This window comes from Bos indicus, chromosome 13 (assembly GCF_029378745.1).
Source record: "Bos indicus isolate NIAB-ARS_2022 breed Sahiwal x Tharparkar chromosome 13, NIAB-ARS_B.indTharparkar_mat_pri_1.0, whole genome shotgun sequence".
Classification (NCBI taxonomy): domain Eukaryota; kingdom Metazoa; phylum Chordata; class Mammalia; order Artiodactyla; family Bovidae; genus Bos; species Bos indicus.
This window is the reverse complement of record NC_091772.1, coordinates 10,044,705-10,065,210: the sequence shown is the minus strand read 5'-3', so window position 1 is coordinate 10,065,210 and position 20,506 is coordinate 10,044,705. Positions and strand designations below refer to the sequence as shown.

The 20,506-nt window shown below is 50.0% G+C and overlaps 1 protein-coding gene across 6 annotated transcripts in view; it reads left to right on the top strand.

Annotated features, from left to right (window-relative positions):
• The window catches only part of KIF16B (kinesin family member 16B), a 307,508-nt gene that overhangs the window by 168,893 nt on the left and 118,109 nt on the right, over positions 1 to 20,506 (top strand). For all 6 annotated transcript variants that reach the window (XM_070800719.1, XM_070800718.1, XM_070800715.1 and 3 more), the window contains exons 16-17: positions 3,517 to 3,599; positions 6,620 to 6,708. In XM_070800719.1, coding sequence (XP_070656820.1) covers positions 3,517 to 3,599; positions 6,620 to 6,708 — 172 coding nt within the window. The remainder of the gene's footprint in view (positions 1 to 3,516; positions 3,600 to 6,619; positions 6,709 to 20,506) is intronic.

Genomic DNA, 20,506 nt, shown 5'->3' with positions numbered 1-20,506 from the left:
ATGAGTAAGTAGGTATGAAGGTGGGTAGGTTGGTAGATGGACAGATTGAGAGAGCTCCCAGCGTTTCTTCTGGAGCTTCATGCCTTTCTACCTGCAAAAGGCATCTCAAATTCATTATGTCTAAAACCAAACTCAGTATTTCTGCCCCAACCCAAGCTTGATCCTTTTCAGGTGTTCTCATTCAGTGTGAACAGCTCCCCAGCCAAGAGCCGTCTTCCTCACCAGCATGAGTCCTGGCCATGTTATCTCCGGGTGTCTCCCAGTCTGCTCATTTCCCTTCCTTTTATGCCTCCCTCTGACCCAGTGCTGAGCCGCCAGCATCTTTGACCCAGACAGCTGCAATAGTCACCTGCCTTGTTTATCTACATCTCCTCTTGCTCTCTGGTTCATTTTTCAAACAGTAGAAAGAGTTGGACTTGAAACTCAAGTCCAGTCACGTGATGCTGCTGCTGCACAAGGGCCTTCAGGTCTTCCTGTTGCCTGGACATGAAATCCAAGGCGCCTCACTGTGTGCTGAGGGACTCCGCGTGCCCTGTCCCTCCCTGCCTCTCAAGTCTCGTCTTGGGCAGTACTGTCCTTGGTTTCTGCTTCTGTGTCTCCCATCATCATCATCTGTTCCTATCTCTGCTGCATTTGCTCTCCTGTGCCCCCCCCCCCCCCCCCCCGCGCTTGTCTGAGGCACCGCCTCCCGCAGGGCATCCTTCCTAACCTCTCCTTGCACCCCGCTCCGTTCTCAGGTGCCCCATGAGCCCGAGGCAGCGCCTCGTTCCTTCGATTGCGGCCCTGCGTTTGCTGGTGAAGTTGTTTGCTACGGGACCTCTCTCTCCTTATTTACAAGCTCCCTGAGGACAAGGCGTGTGTCTAACTCATTCCTCTTTGCATCCTCACCCCTAGTGCTTGTCACAGTGATGAGCACAGTAAGTACCCACTCAGTATCTGTTGAGTGAATGGATGCACAGCGGCATCTTGTAAGAAGGAAGCACTGCCAGTAGGTTTGTTCCGGAAAGGAATATAGTGGAGGAAAGAGAAGGGACCAGCCTTAACGGAGTCCCTTTTACGTGCCAAGCAGTTTTTACACATTATGTGGATGGAAGCAAGGAACAGTCACCGGTGGTTTTGTTTTCTTTTATAACTCCTCAGAGAGATTTTTATGTGTATTTCATGCACATACATGGGTGGCAAGATTATTTTCATTCATTTAATACAACATGAAATATGTCTCTGAGATACTATCCTATTTTTCCATTAACATATTTTAGCAATTTTCAACTTGCATGGCTGGACATTTGATTAACAGGAAAAAAAAATTCGATTAGAGGTAATTAACACCTCAAATGAGATTGCCTTATTAATCTCTAATGTCACTTTAAGAGCATTAAATACACATATATCCTGGGCACGGCTGTTTGATTTTTGACTTTCTGTGTGGCACACAGTTTTGAGTCCCAGTCATAAAAGGCACGGGAAACACCTTTCTTCATTATGGTCACGGTGCCTTTCCATAATTGGGAAATATATGAATACAGTTTTATGTGAGGAGGATAAGCAGATTGTTGGGTGGATAATATCCACTGCTGCCCTTCTGAGTCTCCCCAAACTGTATCCTTCTGCTCTTGGCTCCCTTTCTGCTAAATAACAGTAGTCACCAGAACCAGAACTTTGGTTACTCCCTTGGTTATGATCCAAACCCATTAGGTTTTAACTGTATTGGATTTGAAGCTCCTTTGAGATTCTGAGACAGTATGTGAAGTAGGCATATGGATATGCTGGTCTGAAGCTCCAGAGTGGCCATGTGGGATATTGATGCTATCTTCAGGGTCCAGGGGGAGCTGGTACCCAATAGACACTGATGGCTGTGGCCAACCAGAAGTCACATGCCCTGTCCAGGGGAGGCAGCCGGCAGCAGCCCAGTGACAGTACTGACCTCCTGACACCAGATCCCCTAATTTTTGAAGGGAAGCCAGAAACTCAGACTTTTATTTGAGAACTGTGGAGTTTTCACTGTTGATTTTTTTTTTTTTAATTTAAATTTGCATGGGGCACACAAAACACATCCAGGACCTGAATTTTTTTCTCTGACCTTTGTGTTGCAAATTCTTTATCCTGGCTGCTAGTTCTCTGCGGTCTCTTTCTACCTCATCTGTCCAATATGGGTTCTTGCTGCTATTTCACATGCCCTGTGTTTTGGCTGGACTTGACTGTCCTTTCTCCAGTCTCAGGAGACCCATCTCTGGTCTCAGGCCTAGCCCCTCTCCCTGGTCAACCTCACGTGAGCACCTCTCTTGTTCTCTGCTTGTCCTGTGAGACCCAGCAGAGGACCTCGATGCCAGAGTCTGTCTCCCCATCCTGCACCCTGATGAACTCATCTCTTTGATCCTTCATGGTTGAAGACTCCTCATACAAATGTCTTATCTTCACACATATGTTGCCTTCATTTTCAGGGCACAGGTTGAACATGGGGTCTGTTCTGAAGGCTTAATAGACTCTCAGGTGTGATGTGTGATATGTGCTTGTGTGCTAAGTTGCTTCAGTCATGTCCAACTCTGGGCAACCTATGGACTATAGCCCACCAGGCTCCTCTGTCCATGGGATTCTCCAGGCAAGAATTCTGGAGTGGGTTGCCACGCCCTACTTCAGGTGATCTTCCCAACCCAGGGATCTAACCTGCGTCTCTTATGACTCCTGCATTGATTGGCGGGTGGGACCAACTCAGATAGTGCATCTTTTAACTGCTTCCAGGGACGGGGAGTTCACTGCTTCCTGTGACATCTGGGCAAGCTTTGACAGCTCCGACCTTAGAAAGTGCCTTTTTGCTTATTGGCTTAGTCAAGCTGAAAGTTGCCTCCGCACCTAATGATTTTGTCACCCTTGTGCATTTACATTCCATCCTTTTTCCCTTTGTACAGTTTGGACCCTTGTCAGTCAGAAAGAGCCCTTCTTGTGTGTCTAATGTAGCCATTTCAGTTTTAACAGGATTTTCACAAGGAGCAGCGTCTTTACCGGAAATAGACGCTCCACGTGCACGTTTTCTTTCCTGTCAAATTCTGAGGGAGATTTTAGTAACAGCGGCCTGTGCTCTGGCAGTTACACTGTGTTTTTTCTTTTGAAAGCACCATCTTTTGAGGTTTTTGCTTCATTGGCATTAATAAACATTTCCTAAATTGGTGACCCTAGGCTTTGTTTGCTTTCCCAACATCTCTTTGGTGAACTGCTTTCTGTTTTTCTTCTCAACAGTCAAAAGTCTAATTATTTGTATATTAAGTTTTGAATCTTGTATGATTTTGTAGTACTTAAACCCCTCACTTCTGCCCTGGGTGACATAAATATTGTGACACTTGGCTGTAAAAAATAAAAGCATTTGAAGGTTTAGAATTGGCTGGTGTAAGCAGACTTTTGGGATGAAAGCCTCCTCTCATTTCTGGGAATCCCATCTCAGCCGTGGAATTCCATGTTAGAGTGTCCTCCGCTGACCAGGTTGCTCACTGTAAACTCATTGCTATTTCTGTGTGTTCTTAGGTGCCATGATCCTCTTGGGAAGAACCAACATGTTTCGTTTTAACCACCCAAAGGAGGCCGCCAAGCTCAGGGAGAAGAGGAAGGTGAGCAGCGTGGAATCTCAGGGAGTCAGGTCCACTCTGGGGGGAGCTGGGGGTGGGGGAAGAGGGGTCTCCGCTTTGGCTCTAGCAATTAGACTTCCTGGGGCAGGAACCAGCCCGCAGTCTGGATTGACTCCAGGGAGTTGGTTTCCCCGCGGACGGTGGGCTGGTGGAGTAGAATAGCGAGAGAGGTACCGCATGGGAGGAGACAGGCGGCTCTCCAGCCTCCTCTTAAGCCCTGCGTCCCCGTCCCCCGAAAGGGGGTGGACACCCTCTCACATTAAGTGGAGGGTGCCCTCCACTCGGGAGTGTCTGTTTTAAGAGTTACTTCCAGATCAGAATCACTTTCATCTAAAACTTTGCTCACTGCTTATTTTCATTCCCAGTAAGTTGGATTTTGATCGGGCTGTGAAGCAGAGAAGGGGTGAGTTTAGGACAGGTGAACACCTGGAAGAGATTGCAGCTTGTTTGGATGGGGACATCCAGGGGCGCTTGAAGCGCTAGATGGGGATGTGGGCCAAGGAGCAGAGAGGGAAGGGAAGGGGTGAGAGGGAGAGACATCTGTCTAGCTCTAGTGCACCGTGCTGAGCTTAGATGGAGGAAGAGAATCAAGTCAGAGCAGAGATGTCTGTGCGGCAGGCACTGTGCGGAGCCTCCCTGTGAACCACTTTGTGTCCACAGAGGCCGTTGGTGCCCCCAAGTCACAGACGAGTGAGAGGAGAGACTAAGACTGGCCTGTCTTGTGGCCAGCAAGTGGGGATCAGGGACTTGAGCCCTGAATGCCGGCCCAGATGTGTTAGCCCCTCACACGGGGTGTCAGCCCCCCGCCCCAAGTCACATGGCCCCTCACACGGGGTGTCAGCCCCCCGCCCCGAGTCACATGGCCCCTCACATGGGGTGTCAGCCCCCCACACCAAGTCACATGGCCCCTCACACGGGGTGTCAGCCCCCCACCCCGAGTCACATGGCCCCTCACACGGGGTGTCAGCCCCCCGCCCCGAGTCACATGGCCCCTCACACGGGGTGTCAGCCCCCCGCCCCGAGTCACAGCCCCTCACACAGGGTGTCAGCACCCCACCCCGAGTCACAGCCCCTCACACAGAGTGTCAGCCCCCCACACCGAGTCACACGGCCCCTCACACGGGGCATCAGCCCCCGGCCCTGAGTCATTTATTCCTCACACAGGGTGTCAGCCCCCCGCCCCGAGTCACACTGCCCCTCACACGGGGCGTCGGCCCCCCGCCCCGAGTCACACGGCCCCTCACACAGGGTGTCAGCCCCCTGCCCCAAGTCACACCCCCTCACACGGGGTGTCAGCCCCCCGCCCTGAGTGACACAGCCCCTCACACAGAGTGTCAGCTCCCCTCCCAGAGTCACAGTCCCTCACACAGGGTGTCAGCCCCCTGCCCCGAGTCACACAGTCCCTCACATAGAGTGTCAGCCCCCTGCCCCGAGTCACAGCCCCTCACACAGGGTTTCAGCCCCGTGCCCCGAGTCACAGCCCCTCACGCAGGGTGTCAGCCCCCCGCCCCGAGTCACAGCCCCTCACACAGGGTTTCAGCCCCCGCCCCGAGTCACACAGCCCCTCACACAGGGTTTCAGCCCCTTGCCCCGAGTCACAGCCCCTCACGCAGGGTGTCAGCCCCCCGCCCTGAGTCACAGCCCCTCACACAGGGTTTCAGCCCCGTGCCCCGAGTCACACAGCCCCTCACACAGGGTTTCAGCCCCCCACCCCGAGTCACAGCCCCTCACACAGGGTGTCAGCCCCCCGCCCCGAGTCACAGCCCCTCACGCAGGGTGTCAGCCCCCCGCCCCGAGTCACAGCCCCTCACACAGGGTTTCAGCCCCGTGCCCCGAGTCACAGCCCCTCACACAGGGTTTCAGCCCCGTGCCCCGGGTCACAGCCCCTCACACAGGGTTTCAGCCCCGTGCCCCGGGTCACAGCCCCTCACACAGGGTTTCAGCCCCCCGCCCTGAGTCACACAGCCCCTCACACAGGGTTTCAGCCCCATGCCCCGAGTCACAGCCCCTCACACAGGGTTTCAGCCCCCCGCCCTGAGTCACACAGCCCCTCACACAGGGTTTCAGCCCCCCACCCTGAGTCACACAGCCCCTCACGCAGGGTGTCAGCTCCCCGCCCTGAGTCACACAGCCCCTCACACAGGGTGTCAGCCCCCCGCCCCGAGTTGCTCAATCCCTCACCCGTGGTGTCAGCCCCCCGCCCCAAGTCACTCATTCCTCACCCAGGGTTGTCAGCTCCCCTCCCTGAGTCACAGCCCCTCACACGGGGTGTCAGGCCCCACCCGAGTCACAGCCCCTCACACAGGGTGTCAGCCCCCCGCCCTGAGTCCCACAGCCCCTCACATGAGGCGTCGGCTCCCTGCCCCGAGTCTCTCAGCCCCGCGCCTCAGCCTGCTTTTCCAGGACTGCCGGGTCCCCAGTGACCTAGGTGGGAATAACCAGAAAGCGCAGTCCCCACCCCAGCCTTCTGTGGGCCGCTGCTTCCAGCCTCTGAGCCTCCTGTCTGCTCAGCCCAGGTCTCCCTGGAGGGCCCTTTGGGGACCCCGTTGCAGGGAGGAGAGGGAAGGAAGCAGGCCTGCCCGTAACCTTCTGTGGGAGCAGAGCACAGCGTTCGCTCTCCTGGTCTCCCTCCTCCTCCCCGTCCCTCTTTGTCACTCATTGGGTGTGGGTGCTGCTGCCAGGGCCCTACTCCTGCCAGAGCATGGGCGTGCCAGGGATGCCAGGATACCCTCTTCCCTGGATGCAACAGCAGGTCAGGGAGCCCCTCGGGGCTGAGTGGCTCCGGTGCGGGGGTGAGACCCTGCTAGCCTTAGCGGGGGGCTTGGGTTCCGGATAGACCCCGGGCCTGGCTGCTGCAGCTTCCGTCCTCAGAGGGCGCAGTTGTGTGTGGGCTCCAGGGGGTGCTGGGCCCCTCACTGCCTCTCCCAGGAGAGAGGCGTGCGCACAGAGCACGGCCTTCTCCTGCCACTGAGGTAACCGCTCTGCCCTGTGTCTGCTCTTAGAGCGGCCTTCTGTCCTCTCTCAGCTTGTCCATGAGTGACCTGTCCAAGTCCCGCGAGAACCTCTCCGCCGTCATGCTGTACAACCCAGGGTGAGTGGACAGCAGCTTTGCCTTCCCTGGGGTCGTCCCTGTGGTTGTGTTTGCTCTGTTGACCCCATTAAAGTCACTTACTTAAGGAAAAAATCAGGTAAATAAAGCTTCTGCAGTCAACCCTCCTTTATCACATCAGCCATAGCGATTTTTCAGGTTCCTTTCCAGCGCTCACTGTGTATGAGTATCCTATTATGAGGATAATCAGCATTGGGAAGGCTCATCACGGCTTCCTTCTTGTCTTCATAGCAGTCTAATATTTAGAGCTGACACTTGGATCACTCAGTGCACAATCCCTTTGGCTCAGGTACTTCCACTTGATTTTGTAACTGTGGTGTAATCTCAGAAACAGCTTTGGTTCTTAGGGCTTCAGATGCCCAAGGAGTCGTGTTCACTCCTTCCAGGCTCTAGGAGATCACTGAGACCACACACGGTGGTGGTTTAAATGGACTTGGTGGTGGTGACCTTGAGCAGTTAGCTTAATTGCCCAAGTCCTCCATGGTTCCATTCACAAAACCGTCACGAAAATGCCTCAAAACAGAGAAGTGGATGGAAGGACTTTGGGGTCCTTGCCAGGCGTGTGAGAGTCCATAATTTTATCTTTCCTGCAAAGAGAATCTCGTGTAAAATGGTGGAGGTAAATCTCATAGCTAAACGTGTTAAAATTGACAACACTGCCATCTTCCGGAACTGATGGTCCATTGGTTGTCACTGTCCCAGGCACTGTCCTGAGTGCCTCGCCTTCGTCAGCTCCTGTATGTCACAGTGACTCTCTCTCACATACGTAGAGAGTTCATACAGGTTTGCTCGCTACAGTTTCAGGGTCAGAGCCATGGTGTGAGCCTAGGTTGGCCTGATTCCCAGCCTGTGCTCTGACTCTGTTCCTACCTGCCTTTCCCCACATGGGGCGCGGTTTCCCACCTGGGAACCGGTTCCATGGCCTATTGCCCCCAGCTCAGCACTTCTCATAATGTAAATACCTCGTCCCTCAGCTCAGGTCAGTCCTCCTGTTTGTGGACAGTAGACAAGCCTATAAGGACTTTCTTCACTGTTGTAGGAGTTTAAAGCTGGGAGGGGGCCTTCAGTCATGTTTCTGGATTCTTCTTTCTCTCGGCAAGCAGACTGAAGCCCAGGTCCGGTTAGTAGACCACTGGCTGCAGACTCCTGGGCCCCTCTCTCCTTGCAGAACTCCTGTACGTGCACACAGGCTGGTCCCTTCTGTCAGCCCTTGCCAGCACTGTTCATGAAGCCTTTCCATCTTATGACAGGGTTACTGAGAAGAGTTGTGCTTGTTTAGGTAAATCTGTCTTGGACTAACCCTTGGTGATTGGTAAGACCCCTGAAACATGAGAACAGTCTCAGAGCAGCTGGGTTATTGGTTCTAGGGAAGCTCGTCAGGTTTCCGGTCTTTAATTCCTCCCTGTGGTTTTAGCAGCAGCTTTCTACCATGACTGAGACTGCGTCTTTCACATGCTCACTTTGTGTTTAATGTAACACACAGGTGTTTAGGGTTGTCTTCAATTTAAGAAGCACGTTCCCATCTGTTCAGTGTTGTGGGGCTGCTTGAATCTTTGGGAGTATGTAGCGTGTTTACACGGGTGGATTCATCTCCCCGCTTGGAACCCATTTCCTGTCCCAGGATTCAGGTACCAGCTTCGTTGTGCTTGATGGTGGCGCCTTCGACTCTGGGTAGGCTTGACAGTAACACGTGACCGTTCCATGCCTCTGAAAACAGAAAGTGATCTGCATTCAGCCTGAGCTCTGGGACGCAGTGTTGCCAGCTGTGGGCCCCGCTCTCCCAGGCCTTACAGATGGATCTCCTCCAAATGCTGGAGACGATGCTTGTTCTCTTAAAAGTGATGCTGTTTTGTTGTTGTTCGCTTGTATTTAAGCTAAAGTGGTTTTTCGCAATGTCTTTGAAATGTAGGTCAGAATGTAGCAGCTTTGCCCTCAGAACTTTTCAGTGATTTTTCCTGGTCTGAAACCTAAGATCCCAGGCCTTGGTGAACCTCCCCACCCTGTTGACAGCTCAGCTCTCCATCATCCATGCTGGACCCCACCCCACCCTCCCCCTCCTTGCTCTGGGCACCAGCTGTTCCGTTTTGGGTCCTGCTTCGTTGCCCAGACTGCCCTGGACCAGTCATGCCTTCGGGGCTTCTCCTCTGCTAGCCCCAGAGCCTGGTGTGCCTTTGGTGGTGCCGTCTGCCCGTCCTTGAGGCGCAGTACACGCGGACTCCTCTGGATGCTGTTCCTAACTGCCTCCTCCCACGGCTTTCTCACGGCTCATCGCTCCATCTCTGGCAGCCTTGTCTTGTTCTTTGTGATGCGCGCTTGTCTGTCAGCAGGTCCTTTTTCTCAGCCCCTCCTGAGAAGCAGGCATGGTTCTCCCCTTGGGGACACAGTTCCCAGTAAGAGCCCTGGTGGGCTTACAGGTCGCTCCAGGGGAGCAGCCATCACAGGTCGTTTATGAATAAGGGTAGAAAATGAAAATGAGATGAAAGTAGACCGTCTCGGGCAGTCCTAGATGGAGCGATCAGGAGAGGCCTCCTGAGGCGGGAACATTTCCTTTAAGGCTCATGTGGAGAGAGGATGATGCTTGTGTGACTGGAAGCGGCGGGTATCTCCAGGCAGAGGAAGAGGAAGCAGGCACGTGGCATCCAGCCAGGAGGTGGGGCGAGGGCAGAGCAGATGGGTGCAGTCACCAGAGGGCGGGATGCCGGGAGCACAGGGGGCCAGCTGATGTGGGCCTTGGAGACCCCCGGAAAGAGTTTGGCTGTTTCCCAAGAGTGCTGGGAAGCTGTTAGATGTCTTTAAGCAGTAGAGGAACGTGAAGATTAATTTACTGCAGATGTTAGTACATGCGGCGTTTGGAGAAGGTAGTGTAGAAGCGAGAGACCATTTAGGAAGCTGCTGCCTTAGTCCATGTGGGAGGTACCAGCGGCTTGGGTCTGGGTGGTCATCATGGAGATGGAGTGTCATGGAATTGAGGGCTGTCCCAGGCTTTGGATTTAAACAACTGGGCAGATGGCAAACCTGCTTCTGAGGTGAGGGCAGCAGAAATGACCCCCTGAGCTAGCGATGGGGTGAGAGTTCAGTCCGTGTATCTTTCCTATCAGGTTGGAAATTTTTAGAGGTCAGAGGCTGGTCTTACTAATTTCTATATTCTGTAGTGTCATTCACGTAACATGCTTGATGAATGTTTAGCAAACAGATTAAAAATGAATTTATAGTGAGATGCACATGTCCTTAGCTTCCCTGGTGGCTCAGACGGTAAAGCGTCTGTCTACAATGCAGGAGACCTGGGTTTGATCCCTGGGTTGGGAAGATCCCCTGGAGAAGGAAATGGCAACCCACTCCAGTACTCTTGCCTGGAAAATCCCATGGACGAAGGAGCCTGGTAGGCTACAGTCCATGGGGTCGTGAAGAGTCAGACATGACTGAGTGACTTCACTTCACACATGTCCTTTAAGTCAAGTCGCTCGCTTAGTCGTGTTCGACTCTTTGCGACCCCGTGGACTGTAGCCCACCAGGCTCCTCCGTCTATGGGATTCTCCAGGCAAGAATACTGGCGTGGGTTGCCATTTCCTTCTCCACACACATGTCCTTGGGGCTTCCCTGATAGCTCAGTTGGTAAAGAATCCGCCTGCAATTCAAGAGACCCCAATTCAATTCCTGGGTTGTGAAGATCCCCTGGAGAAGGGCTAGGCTACCCACTCCAGTATTCTTTGGGTTTCCCTTGTGGCTCAGCTGGGAAAGAATCCGCCTGCAATGCAGGAGACCTGGATTCGATCCCTGGGTTGGGAAGATCCCCTGGAGAAGGGAAAGGCTGCCCACTCCAGTATTCTGGCCTAGAGAATTCCATGGACTGTATAGTCCATGGGGTCGTAAAGAGTTGGACATGACTGAGCGACTTTCCCTTCACTTCGCACATGTCCTCTGTGGGGGAGAAGGTTCTTCACTGATTCCTCTGGCACGTGTGTTCCTAATGGTGGAAAATGGCACATCATGCAGAGGAATGTGTATCTGAGGCATGAGTCAGTTCCAGAATGACACTACAATTGGTGGAATAACCTCAAGCTCATCTTCAAGATCCTCAGGCAAAAGGTGCGAAGAGGGCCTCATGAAGACGTGAAGACTTGGGCCAAGGCAGTCTGGGAACACAGTGAGAATCGGTTTGTTGTTGGCTGTGGAAACGGTGCTGGATGAGTGGGCGCAGCTGTGGTGACCCGTTCATCCATGCATCTCATATCTGCCACCTTTGCAGTGCTCATCTGTACCAATTCAAATTCAAATGACTTGATACTTCATCCCCCTGATTCTAGCTGCCCCCTCCAATTGCCACTTGTTACAGAGAACTATTGCCCATGAATTAAAACATAATTGGAGAAAAGTCACTGCCTCTGATTTATGGGAAGCAGGCACCCTGTACAGTTTATCTGCTCCGGAACTCGGCAAAACAAAGTAGGAATAAAGCTGCAGTGGCTTGTTTGTACCTTTTTTGATGGAACAGGTGTAAATTTGTTGTCATTTAGTCACTAAGTCGTGTCCAACTCTTTGCGACCCCATGGACTGTAGCCTGCCAGTCTCTGCTGTCCATGGGATTTCCCAGGCCAGAATACTGGAGTGGGTTGTGATTTCCTTCTCCAGGAGATCTTGCTGACACAGGGATAGAACCTTCATCTCCTGTGTTGCAGGCAGGTGCTTTATCCCTGAGCTACCTGGGAAGCCTTGCAGGTATAAATACCTGTGACCGAGGTTAAGCGCCACTGGATGAACGGAATGGGGGGCTTCTCCCTTTCTTCTGTGCAGTCTCATTGCTGTAGCAACACGCAGCCTGTAGTGAGTCTCCAGGGCCCCTGGCAGGAGGAGGTGGTGTGGAAGGCACAGCAGGGCTCTGAGGAGCCTTCCCTAGCACTTCCTTCTCCATAGCTGAGGATATGAAAATGCTAGAAGTCTGTAAGATGCCTTATCTTGGAGAACAAAGCAGGTTGAACACTGAGCAGAAATTTAGCCCTGGATGCTCGTCAGGCAGAACCCCAAGTCGCTCCCCTCAGTTCTCTTTGAGGAGGTCCTATCCTGTCCAGTGAACTGGATCGTGTGCTGGGCCCTGAGAGGTCTGCAGGAAGAGAAAGTTTCGCCCTGGAGAGTAGATGCTCTGGGGGAGGAAACCAGGTGAGTGCTGGCAGGAGTCGTGCTGAGTGCTAGAAGAGATAAGAAGATTCTGCAGGTCGGGGCCTGGCTGGGGAGTGCTCTGAAAGCCAAGCCAGGATGTGTGCAATTTGCTTTGATAAACAGACGGCTGTTCTTTGGGGAGATGCACTTTGGCAGGATGGGGCAGGAGAGATGGCAGCTCAGGTTCTGCTGGCATGTTCTCAGCACCTGTGTGCAGGTAGCATTTTTACAAGTTCTGGTAGGTGTGCTTAGAATAAGGATTGTGATTAAAATGTATGGCCCAAAATACAACAGAGAATTGTTTTCTCTGTACTCGTAAGCATATGCTATCTCATTTCTTCATTCCTTTTTAAAATTGTGCTAAGATGAATCCACCTGCCAGTGTAGGAGATGCAGGAGACACAGCTTTGATACCTGGGTTGGGAAGATCCCCTGGAGAAGGAAAGGGCAGCCCACTCTAGTATTCTTGCCTGGGAAATCCTCTGGACATAGGGGCCTGGCAGGCTTCAGTCCATGGGGTCAAAGAGTTGGTCACGACTAAGCACACACACATGCGAGATACACTTAACATGACATTTGCCATCTTAACCGTTTTAAGAGTATGGCAGTATTAAGTGTGCCACATCACTGCAGCTAACCTCCAGAACTCCATTGCTATAAAACTGAAGTTCTGTACTCATTAAATAGTATTCCAACCCCCCACCCCCCGTCACCCTGGCAACCACCATTCCATTGTCTGTCTGTTCTCTAGGTACCTCATATCAGTGGATTCATACAGTATTTCTTTGTGTAACTGGTATATTCTGTGTAGTATAATGTCTTCAGAGTTCATCCATTCTGTAACAGGTATCAATTTCTTTCTTGTTAAGGCTAAATGACATTCCACTGCATGTATATGTCATATCTTACATATTCATTCATCTATCAGTGGACAGTTGCATTGTTTCCCCTATTGGCAGTTGTGAAGACAGTTATTTTCTGTTTTTTTGTTTTTGATAGTGGTCACCCTAATGGGTGTGCAATGTTACCTCATTGTGCTTTTGCTTCACTCTGTTTTTCTTCCATATTCTCAAGAATATCCTATCTGGAAAATAGTGTTTGGAAATACAGAAAGATGGAAAATCTCAAGGTCTGCTCCCCCAGTAAGTACAGTAAATAACTAATGAGAGTCAGTCTGAACCAGACATGGAACAACAGACTGATTCCAAATTGGGAAAGGAGTACGTCAAGGCTGTATATTGTCACCCTGCTTATTTAACTTATATGCAGAGTACATCATGTGAAATGCCAGCCTGGATGAAGCGTAAGCTGGAATCAAGATTGCCGGGAGAAATATCAATAACCTCAGATATGCAGATTACACCACCCTTATGGCGGAAAGCAATGAAGAACTAAAGAGCCTCTTGAAATTGAAAGAGTGAAAAAGCTGGCTTAAACAAAACTAATACAATTATGTAAAGTTTAAAAATAAAATTAAAAAAAATTCAACATTCAAAAAACTAAGATCGTGGCATCCAGTCCCATCACTTCATGGCAAATAGATGGGGAAACTACGGAAACAGTGAGAGACTTTATTTCTGGGCTCCAAAATCACTGCAGATGGTGACTGCAGCCAGGAAATTGAAAGGCATTTGCTCCTTGGAAGAAAAGCTATTACCAACCTAGATAGCTTATTAAAAAGCAGAGACATTACTTTGCTGATAAAGGTTCATCTAGTCAAAGGTGTGGTTTTTCCAGTAGTCATGTATGGATGTGAGAGTTGGACTATAAAGAAAGCTGAGCACTGAAGAATTGATGCTTTTGAACTGCGTTCTTGGAGAAGACTCTTGAGAGTCCCTGGGGCTACGAGGAGAGCCACCCAGTCAACCCTAAAGGAAATCAGCCCTGAATAGTCATTGGAAGGACTGATGCTAAAGCTGAAACTCCAATACTTTGGCTACCTGATACAACAAACTGTCTCATTGGAAAAGACCCTGATGCTGGGAAAGATTGAAGGCAGAAGGGGCCAACAGAGGATGAGATGGTTCGATGGCATCACTGACTTGATGGACATGAATTTGAGCAAGCTCTGGAGTTGGTGATAGACAGGGAGGCCTGGCATGCTGCAGTACATGGGGTCATATAGAGTCAGACACAACTGAGTGACTAAATTGCACTGTCCGTCTGACAAGGACAGATCCATGTATCCTGATGACCCCCTTCAAGCCCTGCCAAGTTCAGTTCAACCAGCTCACTCACAGATATCTCAAAACCCAGTCCATGGGGTATGGATCCAGGAAGTATTATTAGTCAAGGAGAGATGTGTTCATAATGGCACAGAGATGGAACAGTGAAGGGTGCTGAGGGCACTGCAGGAAGGACGTGGAGGGGAGCTTGAACTGAGACATCAGTGGAAGGAGCCTAGAGGCAGGCCTGGGCTGCAGAGGTGCCCTGGGCAGGAAGTGATGAGGCCTGGGTGGGTAATGGGATGTGGGCAGGAAAGAAGGAAAAGCCATTGGCATCCATTTCTGGTTTTAGTAGTTGATTGGGTGTTGCTAGCTCCCCAGCAGAAAGGCGGATATAGGAGGAGAGGCGGGGAGGACAGTGAGCCTTGCCTTGAAAACCTGGGCCCTGGCCGTGAACTTCCTTCCAGGAGGAACTGCCTGTGAACTTGGGGTCAGCCACCATCTCCCTGTGGGGGTTCGGGGTCCAGTCCACCTGTCACAGGCCCCCGGGAAGGCGGGTCCCCTGCATCCCCCAGCTGCTGAGTGAGGGCCCTTGTTTGTCCACCCTGAACTGGGGCTCAGACCCCTTGGTGCATAAGCGCGCTCACTGGGCAGACTTTGGTAAAGCCTGGCGGGAGTCAGGGCACTGGTAGCCTTTGCACTGGGCACTTGGACTCCTCTGGGCTGACTCTGCGTTCCGGCCGCTGTGCAGCTCACCCGGCCCTGGCTGCATGCCTGCTCCTCCTGGCAAAAGTCCATGTCCCCCCGCCCTGGGCTCCATCCCACAGGCTTCAGCAGGCCTGGCCCTGGAGACATGTGAAGAGTTCGGGATCCCTTACCCTGTATCTTGAGCATTATTTTACTAGCGTGTGACATGAGTGCAATTATGCGGTAGTTTGAGCATTCTTTGGCATTGCCTTTCTTTGGGATTGGAATGAAAACTGACCTTTTCCAGTCTTGTGGCCACTGCTGAGTTTTCCAAATTTGCTGGCATATGGAGTACAGCACTTTCACAGCATCATCTTTCAGGATTTGAAATAGTTCAACTGGAATTCCATCACGTCCACTAGCTTTGTTCATAGTGATGCTTTCAAAGGCCCACTTGACTTCACATTCCAGGATGTCTGGCTCTAGGTGAGTGATCACACCATCGTGATTATCTTGGTCGTGAAGATCTTTTTTGTATAATTCTTCAGTGTATTACTGCCACCTCTTCTTAATATCTTCTGCTTCTGTCAGGTCCATAGCATTTCTTTCCTTTGAGCCCATCTTCGCATGAAATGTTCCCTTGGTATCTCTAATTTTCTTGATGAGACCTCTAGTCTTTCCCATTCTGTTGTTTTCCTCTATTTCTTTGCATTGATCTCTGAGGAAGGCTTTCTTATCTCTTCTTGCTATTTGGAACTCTGCATTCAGATGCTTATATCTTCCTTTTCTCCTTTGCTTTTCACTTCTCTTCTTTTCACAGCTATTTGTAAGGCCTCCTCAGACAGCCATTTTGCTTTTTTGCATTTCTTTTCCATGGGGATGGTCTTGATCCCTGTCTCCTGTACAATGCCACGAACCTCTGATCATAGTTCATCAAGCACTCTATCTATCAGATCTAGTCCCTTAAATCTGTTTCTCACTTCCACTGTATAATCATAAAGGATTTGATTTAGGTCTCATACCTGAATGGTCTAGTGGTTTTCCCTACTTTCTTCAATTTTCCTACTTTCTTCAATTTCAGAATTTGGCAATAAGGAGTTCATGATCTGAGCCACAGTCAGCTCCTGGTCTTGTTTTTGTTGACTGTATAGAGCTTCTCCATCTTTGGCTGCAAAGAATATAATCAGTCTGATTTTGGTGTTGACCATCTGTAGAATGATGTCCATGTGTAGAGTCTTCTCTTGTGTTGTTGGAAGAATGTGTTTGCTATGACCAGTGCATTCTCTTGGCAAAACTCTGTTAGTCTTTGCCCTGCTTCATTCCGTATTCCAAGGCCAAATTTGCCTATTACTCCAGGTGTTTCTTGACTTCCTACTTTTGCATTCCAATCCCCTATAATGAAAAGGACATCTTTTTTGGGTGTTAGTTCTAAAAGGTCTTGTAGGTCTTCATAGAACCATTCAACTTCAGCTTCATCAGCGTTACTGGTTGGGGCATAGACTTGGATTACTGTGATATTGAATGGTTTGCCTTGGAAATGAACAGAGATCATTCTGTCATTTTTGAGAATGCATCCAAGTACTGAATTTCAGACTCATTTGTTGACCATGATGGCTACTCCATTTCTTCTAAGGGATTCCTGCCCATAGTAGTAGATATAATGGTCATCTGAGCAATACGTGAACCTTGAACTTCCAGATGTTCATGCTGCTTTTAGAAAATGCAGAGGAACCGGAGATCAAATTGCCAACATCTGCTGGATCATCGAAAAAGCAAGAGAGTTCCAGAAAAACATCTATTTCTGCTTTATTGACTATGCCTTTGACTGTGTGGATCACAATAAACTGTGGAAAATTCTGAAAGAGATGGGAATACCAGACCACCTGACCTGCCTCTTGAGAAACCTATATGCAGGTCAGGAAGCAACAGTTAGAACTGGACATGGAACAACAGACTGGTTCCAAATAGCAAAAAGGAGTACGTTAAGACTGTATATTGTCACCCTGTTTATTTAACTTCTGTGCAGAGTACATCATGAGAAACGCTGGACTGGAAGAAGCACAAGCTGGAATCAAGATTGCCAGGAGAAATATCAATAACCTCAGATATGCAGATAACATCATTCTTATGGCAGAAAGTGAAGAGGAACTGAAAAGGCTCTTGATGAAAGTGAAAGAGGAGAGTGAAAAAGTTGGCTTAAAGTTCAACATTCAGAAAACTGATCATGGCATCTGGTCCCATCACTTCATGGGAAATAGATGGGGAAACAGTAGAAACAGTGTCAGACTTTATTTTGGGGGGCTCCAAAATCACTACAGATGGTGACTGCAGCCATAAAATTAAAAGACGCTTACTCTTTGGAAAAAAAGTTATGACTAACTTAGATAGCATATTGAAAAGCAGAGACATGACATTGCCAACAGAGGTCCATCTAGTCAAGGCTATGGTTTTTCCTGTGGTCATGTATGGATGTGAGAGTTGGACTGTGAAGAAGGCTGAGTGCCGAAGAATTGATGCTTTTGAACTGTGGTGTTGGGGAAGACTCTTGAGAGTCCCTTGGACTGCAAGGAGATCCAACCAGTCCATTCTGAAGGAGATCAGCCCTGGATTTCTTTAGAAGGAATGATGCTAAAGTTGAAACTCCAGTACTTTGGCCACCTCATGCGAAGAGTTGACTCATTGGAAAAGACTCTGATGCTCGGAGGGATTGGGGGCAGGAAGAGAAGGGGATGACAGAGGATGAGATGGCTGGATGGCATCATTGACTCAATGGACGTGAATCTGAGTGAACTCCGGGAGTTGGTGATGTACAGGGAGGCCTGGCGTGCTGCGATTCATGGGGTCGTAAAGAGTCGGACACGACTGAGTGCCTGAACTGAACTGAACTGAACTGAGCTACCCTGTATTTGCCTTGTCGCCTCTCTCAGGACTGGTCTGGGATCAGCATTCTCCTTTTGCCTTTAAACTTTCACGTCGTAGCCGAACTAGCTTTCTGCCTTCCTGATTCCCTAATGCTTAGTATTAGCTTAATAAAGTCAGGTACCCTACAGCATGCCTCTCCCCACCGCCCCCCACTGACACACACACCCTCTCTTCTTCTTAGTTACTCTCATTAAAGCCTCGTGAACACATCTTTGTTGGGTTCTTGAGTTTGAGCCGCTCCTTCCCCTTGAGCACCAGCGGCTTTCCTGTCACTTGAGAGAAATCTCAGCCCTCTCTGTCCATCGGGAAACTTTTTCTCCCTGAATTGGCTGCACACAGGGCCTCTGCCTCTCCAGCTACCCCCTTCCAGTCTCCCACCTCCTCTTCCAACAAGTTCATTCTGAGAATCATGCTGCTCCTCATCGTGGAGAACCTTCGGGAGGGACTTTACTCTTTAAGTGCCAGCGTGGTAGGTCCATGAGAAGTAGCTGAGCTTCTGGTGTTGTCAGGACTCCCTTGGCCGTGCACGGGATTCCTGGTTTCCTCTCAAGGTTTTACTGGGTTGGGGGACTACTCATGGACTTGCCCCTGGAACCGGCCACAGGATGGAGCTCACTCAATGCCCCCCTTAACCCTTCGTGATGACCCCAGCATGGGGCCCAGCCCGTGGTGCCTCTGGAATGCCCTCCAGGCCCCAAACACAGCCACCCATTTGTCCCCTACTATCATCTTCTGTCACTTTCTGCCTTGAAATTTATGGTTTGGTTTAAGTGGACAGAACGTCTTTCACAGCTCTCTCCAGGCCAAATCCATCTATGAAACCGTCTACAAATCCCTCCCACTCTCCTTCCCATGGCCAGTCCTCTTCGTCTTCCAAGGTGGGTGCGTACAGGAGTTGTCTCCTCAGAGGCATTCTGTGTGTCTCCAGTTTGAGCTCAGTGCTTCCTCTTCATTCTCTGCCAGGTGTCTGGCTCACACCTTTATCACCATAGCCTTTCCCAAATTCATGTCATTAATGCTTTTGCCTGCTCGCCCACCAGGCTTCCTGAGAGCAGGAGCCACGCCTTACTCATCTTTGAGTCTCCAGCATCTTGCATGTAGTGAGCACGTCACAGATGTTCCTGAGATGGAGACTTGGCAGCAGCAGCAGGTGTGTCCATTCATGGGTGTCCAGGGGCCTTGTGCTTCAAATGGTCGCACACACTTTAGAGTCTCCAGTGTAGCTGGGCCTCATCTTTGTGAGGCTGTCATGCACACAGATGTACTTCTTACACATTTTGTGACTTTCTTAACTGTTACCCATTCATATATCTTTTGGTTTCCTCGGTATCATGTAGATGTGAGTATGTTTATTGCAGTAGGTTAAAAATGTTTGTTACTTAGCATCCAGTGCCTATTAGAGCAGAGTTCTCTGGAAGAATTAAATCTGGTTTGTAAATGATTATATGCAGTAAGACCCAACTCATCTTCAAAGCACCTGGTCTCAACAGGCAGCCTAGTAATTCTCCAAAGAGAAGTTTTCTCCAAAAACCCATGCTGTGCATCACAGTAAGATTTCGACTTTTAAGAAGTGAATCTTTGTTACCCAAGAACATTTAATTGGCCCACGTGGGCACATGGCGTTGGGTATGTCGTGTCCGAGGTCCTTGTTTGGGAACTGACTGCTGGCCCACATCGCTGGCTTTCTGGAAGCCAGGATTTGTGTGCACACATATGTGGTGCCTGGTGCCAGAGGACTTTTGGAGGAGGCGAAGCAGCCCAGGGACTTCCTTCGGGAGGGACCTCCACTTTGGAGAAGCGCCCAGCCAGGGTCTTTGCCAGGAAACAGTTTCACTGCAGGGAAAACATTCCTCCTCAGTGGCCCGGTGTCTTTAAGAAGAAACCAAGCCCACTCCTCAGGTGTCCTCTGTCTCACTCTGAGGCTGTAAACAGGGGACTAACTTGGCAGAGTATGGGCACTTTCACAGCTTTTAGAAAGTGCTCAAAGCAAAATTATATGCATTCCAAGTTCATTTCAGTCTTGAAAGGAGAAAGGAGAAATTTTTATTTGTGCATTAGCTCAAATTTTTATTTAAGCACTAGCCAGTGGGGAGCCCGTTTGAATGGATATACTGTATGTGGATAATTAAATTCTAAAGGGGAAAAATGCCTAGGTTTCAAATCCAGTTGGACCGAAAATACCTAAAGTCAAAAATCACACCTGTGTTTGGCAAGTGGTCCAGGGAGCTTCATGGAGTGTAGTGTTGGGATGGGATTGGTGGGCGTCAAGGCCAGCTCAGGAGCTGTGCATGGCCCCTGACTCTGAAGGTGGTCTCAAGTCAGGTCACTGACATCAGGGGATGAGGACAGATGAGTGATGATTTTTTTGAAAAAATTTTTTTGATGTGGACCATTTTTAAAGTCTTTATTGAATTTGTTGCAATATCGTTTCTCTATTATGTTTTGATATTTTGCCCACGAGGCATGTAGGATGTTAGCTCCCTGACCAGGGATCGAACCCGCACTTTCTGCTTTGGCAGGAGAAGTCTCTCTTTTTTCTTTTTTTTATTTTACTTTACAATATTGTATTTCTTTTGCTGCACATTGACTTGAATCTGCCATGAGTGTACATGTGTTCCCCATCCTGAACCCCGCTCCCACCTACCTCCCCATACCATCCCTCTGGGTCATCCCAGTGCACCAGCCCCGAGCACCTTGTATCGTACATCGAACCTGGACTAGCGATTTGTTTCACATATGATATTATACATGTTTCAATACCATTCTCCCATATCATCCCACCCTTGCCCTCTCCCACAGAGTCCAAAAGACTGTTCAATACATCTGTGTCTCTTTTGCTGTCTCTCATACAG